This window comes from Cotesia glomerata, linkage group LG4, assembly GCF_020080835.1.
Source record: "Cotesia glomerata isolate CgM1 linkage group LG4, MPM_Cglom_v2.3, whole genome shotgun sequence".
In the NCBI taxonomy this organism is placed as follows: Eukaryota; Metazoa; Arthropoda; class Insecta; order Hymenoptera; family Braconidae; genus Cotesia; species Cotesia glomerata.
Genome location: NC_058161.1, coordinates 1942902 through 1961214, shown reverse-complemented (window position 1 = coordinate 1961214; position 18313 = coordinate 1942902). Strand labels below are relative to the sequence as shown.

Genomic DNA, 18313 nt, shown 5'->3' with positions numbered 1-18313 from the left:
AATAAATGATTTGTTAACTATTAACAAATATTTTTTTAATACAAATAAATCCTTCTATCAGTGTATAAACAAAAAACTTTATCGATGAGTTTAAAAAGGTTTTTAAAAATGATTTACAATAATAATAAAGATAAGTATCTGACTCGGGTTCGATTGATATCAAGATAAAAATCTAAAACCCCCAAAAATGAAAACCCATATTTTCAATCTTTTAAATTTCTTCCGTATTGATTTCCCATCGCTGTCAGATGGCGCCTTTTGATACCCAAATTGTACATCTATACCTCTTGTACATCTATACCCCACATATTTACCAAAACACACGTATACCCCTTGAGCACTCGTGGGGGTAAATATAAGCCAGTATCAAAGAACTACTACTACTGGTCGGTAACCATTTTACGAGGGCGAATCAACATCAATACCCCGCGCACGCGTCCTTAATTACTTCGAATTCCCATCCAAGGGTTCGTTCCTTTGGTTATGGATCAGTTGGGCTTCGGCCCTTGCGCGAGCCTTCGGGCTCCCAAAATTTCCCTTCAAGTTTCTAAATAAATAAATAAATAAATAAATAAATAAAAACCGTGATTCTTCTTATTCGTGAGTGATCTTTTCAAAATAAATTACGGATTAACGCAAAGGTAAGCCTTAAATTTTCCCTCAGACTTAATTAATTCCTCACAAGATAATTTTTAATTACTTTTTCTGTCAAACAGTTTGGAATGGTCTGTGATAAGGACAGAACAGGTCAAGAATGAAGAAAAGAAATTATTTATTAATAATTAAAAAAATGAAGACGGAATTTTGGAAAGAGAGTAATAAAAAATTGGTTATTGTTAGAAAAATGCCGTTTTAAAATAGTCGGCATTGAATCAACATATCCCTTAGAATAAATTAGCCAATATTTAACCTACCTAAGTTTGCTTATACTGTAAGTACATACATATACATATAATATATATAAATATATGGTAAAAAAAAATTTATAAAAAATTGCTCTTACCTTTAAAGTAAGATTTTTTAGAATACACACGGCATAAAACTATAAATTATTATTTTTAAATTAATATTATTATTATTATTATTATTTTTACACGGCCGCTAAGGCAAGTGTGGCGGGTGTATTATGCAATAAAATAATTTGTAATTGTAAAACATGTTATTTAACATGTTAAATAACTGTTATTTAAATTTAATTAATTTTTAAATTATTATTTTGTTTTATTAAAATTATGTATTATAATGATAAAAAAACAAAATCTACGTCTTCCAAAAAATATATGTAATTACTATTGATAAACTATACCTGTTAATATTTATAAGTATTTAAGTGAGCTATTGTAAACTGCATTGGGGACTTGAGAATCGCAAATACCATCAACATATTTAAATTAACAATAAATAATAAGATAATATATTATATTATATTATGATATATACTACAGCATTGTATTATGAATATGAATAGAGAAAAATAGTATTGTTACAGTTATTATTTAAAGCTATTGAAGCCGAGCAAATAATAAAAACTGAAGAAAAATTTCACGCAGTGTGGCTTTACAAATAAGATACGTTCAACAGGAACGGGCAAACTAGGTGAAACCTTTACAAAGTTAATTGGTTCATGTTGTTACGCCGTTCGCAAACGTTGTGACGCGACAATAAATAAGTAGGTTAGTTGGAAAGATTGATAGCGGAGTTTTATTGATATCACATGTATCAGATATTCAGATATTCAGATATGGTTATTAATTATTGGTAAATAATGTTGGACTTACTTGCGTTATTATAATTATTATTAGTGTTTTAAATGTACTTGTAGTTATTGTTCATTCGATGTAATCATATTGGGTTGAAAAATGTATTTAAACAATAATAATGGTTTAAAAGTCGATTTTATTATTTATTTTACCTGTCCTTTTAAATTTTTATTGAGAGGGATTTTTTGACAAAAAAAATTTTGGGTTGATAAATTTTAATTTTTAAATAAAAATGAAATTTATCATGATTTCTAGCAGAATTTTATGATGAGCTTGTAAAAAGTTGATTATAAAATTTATTGTGGGTTTTTTTTTTAGAAAAATTTTTATTTGTTCAAAAATTACGAGTTTATCTGAATCAAAATTTTTTTGTACGAGTTTTTAATATAGAAAGTAGACAATTGATTTTTGTATTGTAAACATGAAAAAAACATTAATTTTTTGATCGGGAAGTTAAAAATTCATCTCGAATATTTTATTTAAAATATTTATATTCAAAAATATCAATTCAAAAATTACTAGACATCAATTTTGATCAATTTTTGTGTCTGCTAATCAATCTTTAGGCAATTACTGAAAATTTAAGCTCAAAATGCTTCAAAAAATTTCTATTTCTACATTTCAAGCTTCTTAATTCAAAATATAAAATTTTTTTAACATTATCAAGCTTATTGAGCTCAAAAAGCTCATCGTTATATTTAAAAAATACTTTGTCAAAATTTTGACTTGTAATATTTCTCCCGAACGAATTTACCAAGTGTGATTTAATTTGCGGCATTTACACACCCCTAAAAATTACAAAATTACATTTAGCTCCATCTTTTGAACATCCTTTTAGAAAAAATCACAATTTTTGATGTACCTACCTTGTCGATTGCTAAAAATCAAATCTCTACCGTTGCTAAAATATAACCAGCTGCCGGGTTGCTTACCACTGTTGGTAAAATAATCTTTTACCTTCCTTATATGTCATTTGGTAAAAGGATTGAATTTGTTACCCAGAATATTGATCCACTTTTATCAATAAAAACGTAATTAAAACGTATTAAGGGGGGAAATACGTGTAGAAGGCCGTTTTCATGCTGATTTTCATTCATTTTTTTAAGGTATAAAAAATTAATATTATTTATTGAAACTATCCGGTTACTTTATACATATATTTATAAGTATTTTTTTTTATTAAACAACATTATAAGTTAACAAATAGCGGAGATATCAGCTGATACACATCGTAAGTTGTCATCCGACTTGGCAGTCTGTGTGCAGTATGGAAGCCACTATTTTTATTTGAAATCAATGGCACAGAAAAATTACTTAATTTATAAGTATATCTTCCATATGAACCTCAATTCCAAAGAAAAAAAGTAAAAATTTGCATTTTTTAGAGGGCTATGAAATTGTCATGATTTTTTACCACTTTTTCATACATTGTTTATTAAAAAAAAAATAGTTTAAATAAAAATATCGCTTCCGATTGAGGTTCATATTCAAGGTAATTGTATAAAAAAAATTATAAGCCATATCTCAAGATGATTGGTTTAAAACTCTTTGAGCTAGACTGCACACGGTTTTGAAAAAACTCGTTTCGAGAAAAACGCGTTTGAAAAAAAAACTGACAGAAAAAGTTAATGTAAAATAGTATTAAAATAATTAATAAATCGATTATAACTTTTGAACGAATAGGAATTTTGACTTGAAATTTTATATCTATATTTTTGAATAGTTTTGCAAGCGATTTATAAAAAAAAAAAATTGAATTTTTTTAAGCCTGTACACGTATTTCCCCCCTTAATCATATTTTAAATCATGGAATTTCAAATATTATCCACACAATCATTATTTTCAATCTTATATTTATTTATTCCTTTTTTTTTTGGAAAATATATTATAAAAATCATATTAGTTCATGTAAAACTTCTTAAAATTCTACACAAAAAAATATAATCGGTAAAAGCTAGTAATAAATAGAGATAGACAGATAATAATTTTTATTCGTTTCTGGAGCTTAGGCTCCCTCAGAACCATCATCAAGAATACATTGTAATCACGGCTGCCCAATTTTAAAACACAGTAACTGCAAAATTTTTATACCTTATTTTTTTTATATTGCTGCATTTTTTATAACTTTTAGACCTTAATTTCAAGTATTCTTTCTTAAAAATATTTATAGTCAAGTATTTTCTATCCGAACAAAAACAGTTTCACTGTAAAAAAATCATGCCAAGTCCACGTTCATAAGACTATTAAGAAAAAAAAAATTTGTTTTTTTCTTTACAAAAATATATAAAATAAAAAAATTAAAAAATCCAAGTAACCGATATGATTGTTTATGATTCTCGAAAATAAAAAAAAATTTTGTTACAAATTTAAAAATTAAAAAAAAAGTTTGGAACGTATTTAGTGTGCGCGGTTGCGAAATTTAAAAAAATTGAAATACACAATGACGCACACCAAGTACGTTCCAAAATTTTTTTCTTAATTTTTAAATTTATAACAAAATTTTTTTTAATTTCCGAAAATCATAAACAATCATATCGGTTACTTGGATTTTTTTATTTTATATATTTTTGTAAAGAAAAAAACAAATTTTTTTTTTCTTAATAGTCTTATGAACGTGGACTTGGCGCGATTTTTTTACAGTGAAACTGTTTTTGTTCGGATTTTAGTATTTTTTGTAATTATAATAAAAATTTACAATTAGTACCAACTTAATTAAATCTCCCGTTGGTTGCATTTTTTATAGCAAACTATCCCCTTGAAACTACAGTTTATGTAAAAATAATTGCAGCGCACCCTGGCGGGTGTAGATGCAAGCTGTGAAATATCTATTTTTAACTGTAGTTTCCCATCTAATGAAGGATTACTATGCATTCTCGAATTATTTAGTCTGTGGCAGATCACTTTGCCCATCGAAAAAAAGTCAGGATCGAAATTTTTGCGTTGCTATAGTTTGTGCTGATTAAATTTAATAATTTCAAGTAGATTAATTGTTATAAGTGAATATAATTAATTAATAACAGTCAAATAAAGTATGAATTACTGTTATAATATACAATTTAGGAAAAAAAAGTACCGTAGAATTAAATAAAATTTTGCAACCTCAAAATACCGTTCTGCTTACAGTAAACACAGTCGGTAGTCTGGCGCTCCGTTTACAGCAGATTTGAACGGAACTTGGCGCCAGATTCTACCGAATCTGTGGATTCATAAAACAAATTTTTTATCAATTAGGCACGCAAACTTTTTTTTAATAAGAAAAAATTTTAAAAATCTTAAAATTGTCAGTTACTGTGTTTTGAAATTGGGCAGCCGATCAGTGTATAGAGTACAGAGTTTGTAATACATTAAATGAAAAATAAATGTAGTAATTGAAGGAATAATATGACAATAGAGAGGTAATCTGAAATAAAAATAAAACACCTTGCATACGGAATTTTTAAATTAAAACTGAAACAAGTTTTAAGTGCAAAATTATTAGCAAAGAATCTTTGAACAATTTATTTCAAAGTTTGTAAATATTAATTATATTTTTCTAAAAAACTTGACTTCAGAATATTGAATCAAACTTTTGTAAAGAATATTTTATTTTAAAGTCTTCAATTATTTACGCTGCAAATTTTTTAGTGTGAAATTTTCCCCGTGTAACTTTGAAGCTTCTTCCAACCCACTTTTCGATTTGTAGTAGCTTCACTTTCATCAACCTTAATAGCTTATCGACTAAAAATTGCCTCCATACATGACACAGGCAATAATAAAATTATCTGACAGAAAATAAGCTCGAATTTCCCCAACGGTAAACTTCTATTTCACCGCATCATAACTCAATAATTCTATCTCGGGGGCATCACCCTCGTCTTTCTCATTAACCCGAGTAATTATATTTACTTTCCTCTGGCAAATTTCTGTATAAAAGCTCCGAGCTGTTGTGACTTGACCACAGTGAGCAAGTGACTCGAAGAAGAACAACATCCTCAGTACAAGCTTGCAAAAGTAAGTATAAATTATCTCTAATTAAAATATATAATTTTAACTTTTAAGTCTTTCTTTGGCAAATTTATTGCCTTCATTGAAAATTGAAATTTTTTTGAATAATGCTCATAATTATTAGCTGTCGTCTGCAAGTAATGACCACTTACTTGTTTTGACATTCACATTTTTCTTTAATTCTTGAGCCCTATAAAAGCTGAAAAGTTTAGTTGTTTCTTATCAGTTCTCTCAAAACTTTCAAGTCAACTACTTCTTGCGCCGGTAAAGTTATTAAATAATTTTTTTTTAACGCCATTAATTGATTTACATTAATTGAATAAATAATATTTTGCTTTATTAAATAATAACTTTTGTTAAAGTGAACTGTACTTTCTTAAATATTGACATTTTTAAAGATATAAGCTCATCTTGATAATACACTCATCAAGAGCTTTCATTTGAGTACCCACATGCATTTTTTATATATTTTTCTTATAAACATATATATATAATATATATTTTAAAGATATAAGCTCATTTCAATGTTACACTCATCAAGAGCTTTCATTTGAGTACCCACATGCATTTTTCATATATTTTTCATACATACATATATATAATATATAAATATATAAAATATATGAAAAATTGATGTGGGTACTCAAATGAAAGGTCTTGATGAGTGTAACATCAGGATGAGCTTATATCTTTAAAAATGTCAATAGTTCACAAGATACCAGGTCATTTCTTAATAATGTATCTTGAGAACTACTGACATTTTTAACGATGTAAGCTCATACCAGTGTTATACTCATCAAGAGCTTTCATTTGAGTACCCACATGCATTTTTGATATATTTTTCATATATACATATATATAATATATAAATATATGAAAAATTGATGTGGGTACTCAAATGAAAGGTCTTGATGAGTGTAACATCGGGATGAACTTATATCTTTAAAAATGTCAATATTCCACGAGATACAAGGTCATTTTTTAATTATGTATCTAGAAATGAGATGATTAACGATTTTATAAAAATTTATTTTATTCAGTTTAATAATTTTTTTATTTAATTAAATTATTAAAAAAAATTTTTTTATTCTTTAAAAATTAAATTTAACAATATTAAAAAAAATTTATTAATTAACAATTTTTTTTTTTAGACAAAAAAAACCAACAACCAATTATGATGTCACTCCGAGTTATCATTGTCCTCGCAGTCATTGCACTGATCGCAACAGTCACCGTAGAAGGTGCCTACAAAAAGCCACCCTTCAATGGAAGCATCTTTGGTAAACGTTCCAACTCAGCTGCTGGTAAAAAATTTCATCAATATTTCTTTTAACTTACAATTAACTCCTCAATTTTTTATTAAAAATAACAATAATATTTATTTATTAATTAATTGATAATTTATTAATTAATTTTCTTTTAGACTATGAAGCTTTGAGCAGAGCACTCGGAAACATGTGTGAGATCGCCAGCGAGACTTGCAACGCATGGTTAATGCCCCAGGACTCGAACTGAAGATCGCTTATCGACTAATTTACCTTTTTGATCTTCTGACGATGCTTTAATCGCAACAGATGATTATTTTGCCTGCGAAGCTCCTCTATACTCGATAACAAAACTCACCTTGCTTTCTCAAATTTTTTTACTTCTACTGAATATTCGTTTGGATAAAATTTACAAATGTAGAAATTAGCATTTATTTATAAATATTTGTTCGATGTAAATTATTTTAAAATAAAAAAAACTGACATGAAAAATTGAGTTTAATTAATTAATTAATTTATAAGAAATTACTTTTAACATTTAGATTTTTATTTTATTCTGGGCTAAATATTTAGAATATAAGAATATTATATTAGATCTTTTTTGTAGGAAATTTAATTTCAATTGATGTTTTTAACTATATAAGCTCATTCCGATGTTACACTCATCAAGAGCTTTCATTTGAGTACCCACACGCATTTTTCATATATTTTATATATTTTATAAATATCATATTTATAAAATATATGAAAAAATTCATGTGGGTACTCAAATGGAAGCTCTTGATGAGTATAACATCAAAATGGACTTATATTTACGAAAATGGTACTAAGTAAGAAATTTCTATTGCATTTTGTTAACTAATGATGTTTTCAACAATATAAGCTTATTCCGATGCTACACTCATCGAGACCTTTCATTTGAGTACCCACATGCACTTTTTATATATTTTATATATTTCATATATTTTATAAATATCAAATATATAAAATGTTTCAAAAAATTCATGTGGGTATTCAAATGAAAGCTCTTGATAAGTATAACATAAAAATGAGCTCATATTTACGAAAATGTTAATAATTAAGGAATAACACCTGCATTTTGTTAAATAATGATGTTTTCAACAATATAAGCTCATTCCGATTCTACACTCATCAAGACCTTTCATTTGAGTACCCACATACACTTTTCATATATTTTATATATTTAATATATATATCAAATATATAAAATATATGAAAAAATGCATGTGGGTACTCAAATGAAAGCTCTTGATAAGTATAACATAAAAATGAGCTCATATTTACGAAAATATTAATAATTAAGGAATAACACCTGCATTTTGTTAAATAATGATGTTTTCAACAATATAAGCTCATTCCGATGCTACACTCATTAAGACCTTTCATTTGAGTACCCACATACACTTTTCATATATTTTATATATTTAATATATATATCAAATATATAAAATATATGAAAAAATGCATGTGGGTACTCAAATGAAAGCTCTCGATGAGTATAACATAAAAATGAGCTCATATTTACGAAAATGTTAATAATTAAGGAATAACACCTGCATTTTGTTAAATAATGATGTTTTCAACAATATAAGCTCATTCCGATGCTACACTCATCAAGACCTTTCATTTGAGTACCCACATACACTTTTCATATATTTTATATATTTAATATATATATATCAAATATATAAAATATATGAAAAAATGCATGTGGGTACTCAAATGAAAGCTCTCGATGAGTATAACATCAAAATGGGCTTATATTTACGAAAATGTTAATAATTAAGGAATAACTTCTGCATTTTTTAACAATATAGGCTTTTTTTTAAAGATTTTTTTTTCTTAAAAATAATACAATAATTTTTTTAAAACAATAAATTTTTATTACAATTATTTCCCATCACCAGTACACAAAATTTTAAATAATTCATCATTATAAAAGCTCTTTAAAATATTCCTGTACATCGAATTAATTTTCAACATTCTTGCGTTTGTTTCTCTGCCAAATTTCGTTGTCGATACTAAAAGAAAAAAAATTATTAAAAAAAAAAAACTTAAAAAAAAATTAAGCACTTACTCATCGGAAGCCGTTCCGTATTTATCGTTTGCATAAGACGCGAGAGTACGCCAAAGCTCGGGAGGTCCTTCAATAGCCAGCGGAAAATGCTCCCACGATATTGAATCAATATCTAGCAAAGAATGATAATAAATAAATTTTAATAATTATAATTAAGATATTAAATAAATAAATATAATTCAAATAAAAATAAATATAATGTAATAAATAAATACAATATAAATAGAATTTACTTCCTGGAGCAGGATAATTCACCATCCGCTTATGTATTTCCGGATCATTCCCTCCCGTGAAAGACAAATACTCATTAGACTGCAAGGATAATTTAATAATTCAAAATAATCTAGTAAAAATAATTTGTAAGTAATTTTTAAAGTAAAAAAAATTAATAATAAATAATTTGTTTAACTACCGGAGAGTATTCACCAACTTTATTAACTCGGGGATAATTTTTAGATTGCTTGGTCAATAAATACTCGTCGATCCTGCCGCTCCTTCCAACTCGCGGTATGTTTTTTGCTATTTTAAGAAAAAACGCTGGTACTTCGTCCGCTTCGACGGTGGTCCAGTTTATTGAAAGCACCATTCCAGTCACACAAATCACTTTAACAATAAATTTTAATGCATTAGTAAAAAAAAAGAATTAAATAAAATTTTTCAACAATAAAAAAACTCACCAATAAAAATTTTGTTTATTTTTTGTTTCAACATTTTTTAAAATTTCAATTTCGCCTTTTGTCTAAAATAAAAAAATTTTTTTCACACGGTCAGATTATAAACTCATTAAAATTTTATTAAATTTGAAAATAGGAGCAGAAAAAAAATTATAACGAGAGTAAGAACGTCAGTGGAGCAAAGATTGAGGAATACTAAACAATAAAAATCTGAGGGAAGATTTATATACTTGTATTATTATTAGATAATTCTTTTTTTTCGAGTGTATTAAAAATAAAAAAATTGTTGAGTATTTGTCTTAGACTCGGTCTTAGTGTGACAGAATATTAAACTATTGTTTCTGTGGGCGAACTCGTAAGTTATAAATATTGTGTGAGACAACAAATTTCATTCATACAAATAATATTATTATATGAAGGCTAAATAAATAAGTGTGTTACTTACCAGAGTTCTGTCGCTGATACTTTTGATGCGTGAGATACTTAGATTCGCGCTTTTATACTGCGTGGATGGCTAATTAAATATTTGACGCGGGTATTTTATAAGTTTAGTTAACAAGTTTTGGCAGTGTTGATTTAAAATAAGTCGCGGTAGGATTTTAGGGTTACATGCTGGTTTGTTTTATGCTGGTAGACGTGATTTGGTTAATTAAATTATTTGATCTAGATACTATTTTCATTTTTTATTTTATTTGCTAATTATTTATTTTAAATCGTAGTCTGAAATTTTAATATTCAAAAATGTTATTTACAATTGAAAATATTATTTATTTATTTATTTAAATTTAAATGCCAAAGCAAAAAGCCAAAAATATAATAGTAAATAATTTAAGTACATGTAAAACCATAAACATAGTTATTATCAGTAATATCAGTAATATGGATTGTAACTATAAATGATAACATAAATAGTAAAATTTAATAATGAAAAATTAGAGAAAAATAATTATAAAAAAAAATCCATAAGAAAAAAACTTTATATGATTTCTAGAATTTTTTTCTTTTACAAAAAATTCTAATAATTAAAAATATCTTGAAATTTTTTATGAATAAATTTTCATAAACTCCAAAAATTTTTAAAGCATTATTTTGAAAATAAACAAAGATATTATTAAGAATTTAAAAAAGATGAGTTTTAATAAAAATGATTAAAAAAACAGTTTAAGATTTTTTAATAGGACAATCAAGGCCAAAATTTTATTATTATTCCCATAAAAAAGTCTAAAATTTCCATATGTGGCCGTATGGAGCCATATTAGACTTTATGTAGCTTAATATGAGTAAATATACCCATTTGTAATTTTTTTATTAAATTTAGTTCTGAAAATTTCCAACAGGTGGCGCATGATCGCTAAAATATCTCACTAGTGAATAGTTAACTTTGTGAAATTTAGGTCTAGAATAAAAATTTCTTTTTTGTCTATTCTAAGGAACTTATCTGACGATTATTATTAATTAAATTAACTCTTTAACCGATTATTTTTTTTTTTAACGTAATAATTGAAGTAAAAAATTATAAAATACATAAAAAATCAAAAATTGTTATTAAATAATTTTTTTTATTTTTATAAATGATTAGATTGTGCTATAAATGGCCATTTATGGTCATATACATGGTGAAAATTTTTCAAGGGTTATTTTTTATTATTATAATTATTTATTTTATAAAATTTTGATAAATATTATTAAAACAAATATTTAAAAATGATTAAGGATTTTTTGTCTAAATTTTAAAATTCATTAATTAATAAAATTTCTATTTTATTAATGATTAGTTTATAAAATGATTATAAAAATTTATTATAAAAGTTATATAAATTATTAAATATATTTTAAATGGCAATTTTCTAAAAAAAAAAATTATTTTAATGTTAGTTAATGTCAATATCGTGTAAATTCAACATTAACCAACTGGTTTGCATCGACCTTTATCAAAATAAAACTAAGAAATGAAATAAATGGATTACATAATAAAAATATGAAAAAAGAGCAACAACAGTGGAGTTGAAAGGTGTAATTTAGAGTAAATTTATGATAGCTGGTAACGAGATCGAGCTGTTGGATGGAGGATGTTGGGGAGATAGGCGTGTATCCAATGGATCTGTCGATTATTGTCGAATGCTTTCCGAGATGATGATAAGTTAGTGTACTAGGATACTATTGCAAACGGTTAGCTGGCACACACGTGTACACGTTTTAAATCGAAACTACGGGGATAATATAATTCGCGATTTGGCAGTGTTGCTTGGGTACATTATATGTACCGATCAATTGACGTGCCGCGGCTTCCGATACTCTGTAGTTATCTAGAGAGCTAGGCACTGAAATTGAAAATTCAACGTCTTAACAATTCTAGTTTCTGGTCTATCTGTAGGTGTGAAACTCAGAAGGTTCGCACGAATACAAGTTATCAATTTTATTTGACTTTTTAGGTCTATACTAAAGAGTTTTACTTTGTTATGTCTATCCCTCAGGTTGTCACGAATTATTTTTATATATTTATATTAATGTTAGGTTGGTCACCAATTTATAGAATTTTTTTTTTATTCACAAATTTTTTATTAATTTTTTTATAATAAAATTTTATATTAAATTTTTTATAAAATTTTTTATTTATTTATTTTTTTTAATAAAGTTTTTATTTTATTTTTATTAACAAATTTTTTATTTTTTTTTTCTTTATTTAAACTTTTCATTATTTATTAATCATTTATTCATTAATTTTTTTTTGGTAAATTAAAAAATTTTTTGTAATTATTAATATATTTCTTTGCTACTAAAATTTTTATGTAATTTAAAAATATGATAAAAAATTAAATGAAGATTAATAATTAAAAAAATTTTTTATTTATTTATTTTTTTTCAATCAAGTTTTTATTTTATTTTATTTTTATTAACAAATTTTTTATTTTTTTTAATATTTATTAATCATTTGTTTATTAATTTTTTTCTTGATAAAATTTATAATTTGTTTCTTTATTATTTATCAATTTTTTTTAATAAAAATTTAATGAAATTTTTTTTGTAATTATTAATATATTTATTTTTTGACTACTAAAATTTTAATATAATTTAAAAATATGATAAAAAATAAAATGAAGATTAATAATTAAAAAATTTTGATAAAAAATTAATAATTTACAAATTTTCAATAAATAAATATATCTTCGGCCAAAAAAGTTGGCGTTTATAAACTTTAACTTATCAATAAAAATATACTTATATTATCTACACCCGCTATAAAATTAGTCTGACCAGCTTGGCCGGTCGCTGGATAGATGTCTCGAGCGACGCGTTTAAAAAAGGGCGGCAAGAGCAAGCATGCGCTGGTATCAGATTTTTCTCCGGTCGTTATTTTCTCCGTAACAATAAATTGTTGTAATTACAATAATTCCAGCTCTCGAAGCGATACTTTGTGTTTACCCGTCGTCTCGCTGCCGCCGACCGGTAATTTCAATTTATCCTTGTGGTTAAGTGACAACAGCCACGATTTACCCTTTTTCTTCTTTTCTCTTCCTTTTTCGCTGCATCTTTTCCGCAACACTACTGACCCAAATTCTCGGCTCTAATCAACTCACATTTATCGGAAATTCTCTTTTTTCATTTTTTCCGCTATTTTATCAAAATAAAAAAAAAAATATTAAAAGTAACGAAATTAAATAAAAACAATCTCTGATTTTCTTAGCGGGAAGTTAAAAAATTTTTTAATATTTTTTTAAGGTAGTAGTCTGGTAACTTATGCCTATTTGCATGACTTCTTTGGAGGGTGGTTTTTTATAGGAAAATAAAAATGAATTATCTTGAATATTTAGTGTTTTTATTGACATATTGAAAATAAAAAAAAAATTTATTTGAAAAAATTTAATAGTTTATTACTATTATTATTGTCACTCGAAGTTTATTGATTATTTTGAAGTTTATCTTAATTCTTGATTATTCTTAATCTATAGACATGTCATTCTGGTCGGAACTACTGAAGTTAAATTTCAAGGGTAAATAGCAAAATGGCGGACTTTGAAAAAAAAAGTCCTTTTATTTTAGCAAAGAAAGGGTTGTAAAATAAAAAGTTAGGGGTGAAAAAAATTCTCGTTAGTACCGACGAGAACTATAAGTGTGTAGAACAGCCTGTTAAAATTTGAAAGCAATCGGTTCAGTAGAAAAAAAGTTAGGACCCGGGCCACCCACGTGCATTTTTTTTGAGGTTCCAACTTCGAGTGACAATAATAATAGTAATAAACTATTAAATTTTTTCAAACAAATTTTTTTTTATATTTTCAATATGTAAATAAAAACACTCTAAATATTCAAGATAATTCATTTTTATTTTCCTATAAAAAACCACCCTCCAAAGAAGTCATGAAAATAGGCATAAGTTACCAGACTACTACCTTAAACAAGATAAATATTGGAAAAAAGTCCGAAGTTGAAAATTTCTTTAGAATTTGAAGTGGTCTAAAAAGATCCAAAAGGATTAGAGATGAGATTATACTTTAGTCGCCGGGCATAAGGGCGCTTTCTTGAGCTCGAGTACCTACGGATCCAAAGATCCACATTTGCGATTATAAAAATCGATTAATGTAAGTTATCAATAAAGACCTTTTCTGAAAAGTTTAAAAGCAACTAAGAATATTTATTTTGCTCAGTATAGAGCCACCTGAATCCTAATAGGCTATTAGGATTTAAGAGTATTTATATTTTTGATGGTCATTTAGAGCATGCGGGTTCTATTTTCTATTCCTAGTCTGTCTATTGTAAGAGGATAAAAGAAACTTCATGGTTTTCTCTAAATTTGTGCTACTGAGTTACACACTTTTGTTCGGTTATAAAATTATGTATAATAATATTCGATCAATTTTTGTTTTTATAAATTTATAAAAAAATTTTTATAATACTATAATTAAAGAAAAAAAATTTTTTTCTACTATTAAAAAATTGAACTCAAATTTTGTAAAATTTCTGGAATAAATTTTATTTTATAAAAAAAACTTATTATAAAAATTTTTAAATGTTTTCTTAATTTAAGAGCATAATAATTTTTTTATTATCAAAAATGAATATTTAATTTAAACGAATTAAGATTAAAAGATTGATGCGAATTATAAGGGTGTTAATGACTCCGGTAAATACACCAACAAGTTGACGGCAGTAATGCTCAGTGGATGATAGACCGTCGCACTCGAATCCTCGGAAAGCTCGCTCCTGCTCAGTTAACTTCTCGAACATCCTTTACCTCAACTCGGCTCGCATCAGAGTTGCATGCCGCAAATTGGCTCAAATATTTACGCAATTGCCATGATAATGTAACCGCATTTCGTGATTATGTACGCTCGTTGGGCAACCGATCCTAGTGTATCTTAAACCACCCTGCGTTGGTAACTAGTCACTAGTCCGATGTCGATGTCATCCTCCAGTACTCAAAACAGAACTAAATATACACACTATTTGTACAAACCGTAGGAATATTAAGTGCCAGAACCATCTTTCCGGATGCAAGACATAATATATAGACTGTACGGTCTCCTTTTTGACTTAATTTTTTAAAATTTAGCGTAAACGGTGTGAAATAAGGGGTATTTACATTAAATTAGCTTACAGTTTAAAACGGAATTTGTTTGTTCGTTAGAAAAAAAACTTCCGCTTCCGAGTTTGAATTTTTTTGAATTATTTGAATTATTAATAGCAATAAATTCAAAAAAAAAAAATAAAATTAATAGAAAAGTGAAAAAAACTCATTTTTTAAAATATTTAATTGAAAAAATGATTATTTTTTAAAAATTTGAACAAATAAACATCTAAATAGTTCAATAAAAGTGTCAAAAAATTTATTTTTATTTTTTATTTAAATATTTTAAAATTAACTTTCCTCTAGCGAGAAAATTTAGCGGCAATGCGCCGCCTAGTGGAATTTTTCAAAACTAAAATTACCAAAAAATTATATAGGGTATTTACGAATTCGCTAGGTTTGATGTGAACATATTAGTCTCTAAAAAATTATAAATAAATGTCTGAGAAATTTTTTTGTTAAAAAAATAATTATTTAAAAAAAAAATAAAAGAAAATAAATCTAAATAGTTCAAAAAAATTGTTTTTATTTTTAATTTAAATATTTAAAAATAAACTTTCCTCTAGCGAGAAAATTTGGCGACTATGCGCCGCCTAGCGGAATTTTTCAAAACTAAACTTACCAAAAAATTATTAATGTGTTTTTAGGACTGTACTAAGCTTGATATGAACATTTTAGTCTCTAGAAAAATATAAATAAATTTTTTTGCTAAAAATTTCGACTCGCGAAACAAATTAAACCATAAAAAATGATAAAAGTTCCGTTTTATTTGTTCTGGGCGTGCCTTGTTTCCATTAAAGATAAAATATAAAATATCAGGGATAAAAAACATTACATCTGAATGAATTTGTGACACATTAACGTCCGCCTTAATAGTTAGGGATCCTCTAAAGCAAGCATTACTTATTCCATTGAGTAATTTAAATTTTTTCGGCTCAACAATTTATTTAACACTAGAATAAATTTCCATTAACCAAACCACACCACTATTTCCTCTTTTTTGGGCGATAAATTGTTGTCGGGATTAAAAATCCACACTATAGGCTACATATATATTCTTTAGAGTGTAACCTCAGCAGTTAATGTCGGGTATTGAGTGAAAATAAAAAGCCAAATAACGTTTTTTAAAATAAATTAGTGGTCATTAATGAAGCGATTGGATGTTGGAGTCTGTAGACTGGTCCCGAGTGACGGTAGCGGATGTTGGCGCCGAATCGTTCGGTCATACACATAGGATATGTGACGTCTCACGATGTGAGTGAAGATTATAATTTTATTATTTTTTATAAAAGTTTATTTATTATTTAGTAGCGCAAGAAGTAGACAAGCACAAGACGAGGAGTAAAAAAGATAGGAGGCGTCTGTAAGAGGCGTTCTGCGTCATTACTAGCCATGACTTTGCGCTATATATTAATATGACTTGTACGGAGTAGTGTTGGCTGTTGGGTCATCTTCAACGGCTTTTTTATGCTTTATCTTTTACTTAGTACTTTATAATACACTTTTGTACTTTTTACGCCCTCTTATTTTTACTAAACCATTCACACGCTAGAACAAAGCCACTCGGTTTTTATATATTGTATTATGTCTTATGTCTTCTGTATTGAGTTGTAGCTTGTACCTACTCATCATGACCGTTTGATCGCCACCTCAACATTTTTATTTACGTCTCATCTGTTCATTCATGTCTCTATTTTATTTATTTTTTTTTTTTATTTATAATTATTCTTACCTAAGAAATTTATTTATTATATTTATAGATTAAATATTTTCATTGTCTATAGACAATAACTTGATATTATTGTTCTTAATATTTCAATCATAATTATTAATTTTTCTTTCCTTAGACTTCTTTTTAAAATTTTATATTTAAGTTAAAAAGTTTTTTAGTATTTATAATTTTCAATTCAAATGTCTATTTCTAGATAAATAATTAAGAAATGATCTTGTATCTTGTGAACTATTGACATTTTTTAAGATATAAGCTCATTCCGATGTTACACTCATCGAGACCTTTCATTTGAGTACCCACATCAATTTTTCATATATTCCATATATTTATATATATGTATATATGAAAAATATATCAAAAATGCATGTGGGTACTCAAATGGAAGCTCTTGATGAGTGTAACATCGGGATGAGCATATATCTTTAAAAATGACAATAGTTCTCAAGATACATAATTAAGAAATGACCTTGTATCTTGTGAACTATTGACATTTTTAAAGATATAAGCTCATCCTGACGTTACACTCATCGATACCTTTCATTTGAGTACCCACATCAATTTTTCATATATTTCATATATTTATGTATATGTATATATCAAAAATATATCAAAAATGCATGTGGGTACTCAAATGGAAGCTCTTGATGAGTGTAACATCGGGATGAGCTTATATCTTTAAAAATGTCAATAGTTCTCAAGATTCATAACTAAGAAATGACTTTGTATCTTGTGAACTATTGACCTTTCTTAAGATATAAGATCACCCTGACATTACACTCATCGTGATCTTTCATTTGAGTACCCACATCAATTTTTCATATATTTATATATATGTATATATGAAAAATATATCAAAAATGCATGTGGGTACTCGAATGAAAGCTCTTGATGAGTGTAACATCGGGATGAGCTTATATTTTAAAAAACATCAATATTTAAAAAAATACAGTACAATTTAACAAAATTCATTATTTAATAAAGCAAAATTTTATTTCTTTATATTTCTCAAGTCACGGCAGTCACATAGTGACTGCAAGGTTGCTAGTAGATTCAATACAAAATAAGTTTGAATAAAAATACAGTTTAATGACCTTAATTTAAATAATTGAGTTGTACCGACAACTCATCAGACTTTTCCGACAAATATAAACTCCAGAAGCAGATTAATATCAAAAGTTTCTATTATAGGTTAAATGAAGTGTGTAAAGTATCGCAAGTCATCGTTAAGTAATTAATA

The 18313-nt window shown here is 26.4% G+C and overlaps 1 protein-coding gene and 1 long non-coding RNA gene across 2 annotated transcripts; one reads left to right on the top strand and one right to left on the bottom strand.

The window, feature by feature from the left end:
- Positions 1-128: 128 nt before the first annotated feature.
- Positions 129-1892, top strand: LOC123262403. Its single transcript, XR_006508944.1, has 2 exons — positions 129-641; positions 717-1892. It is a non-coding gene; the product is annotated as an uncharacterized LOC123262403 (long non-coding RNA).
- A 7019-nt stretch (positions 1893-8911) lies between these two features.
- On the bottom strand, positions 8912-10243 carry LOC123262395. Its single transcript, XM_044724579.1, has 6 exons — positions 10227-10243; positions 9785-9846; positions 9520-9710; positions 9341-9419; positions 9108-9219; positions 8912-9051 (listed from the first exon to the last, which is right to left on the bottom strand). The coding sequence occupies exons 2-6, from the start codon at positions 9816-9818 to the stop codon at positions 9000-9002; spliced, it is 468 nt and encodes a 155-aa protein (XP_044580514.1). The 5' UTR covers positions 9819-9846; positions 10227-10243; the 3' UTR covers positions 8912-8999.
- Between the last annotated feature and the right edge of the window lie 8070 nt (positions 10244-18313).

Coding starts and splice junctions, on each gene's coding strand:
- LOC123262395 (XM_044724579.1), bottom strand. CDS start 9,818: ATGTTGAAACAAAAAATAAACAAAATTTTTATTG. Junction 9,220..9,340: donor GAATTATCCTGCTCCAGGAA/GTAAATTCTATT, acceptor ATTCTTTGCTAG/ATATTGATTCAATATCGTGG. Junction 9,052..9,107: donor TACGGAACGGCTTCCGATGA/GTAAGTGCTTAA, acceptor TTTTTCTTTTAG/TATCGACAACGAAATTTGGC.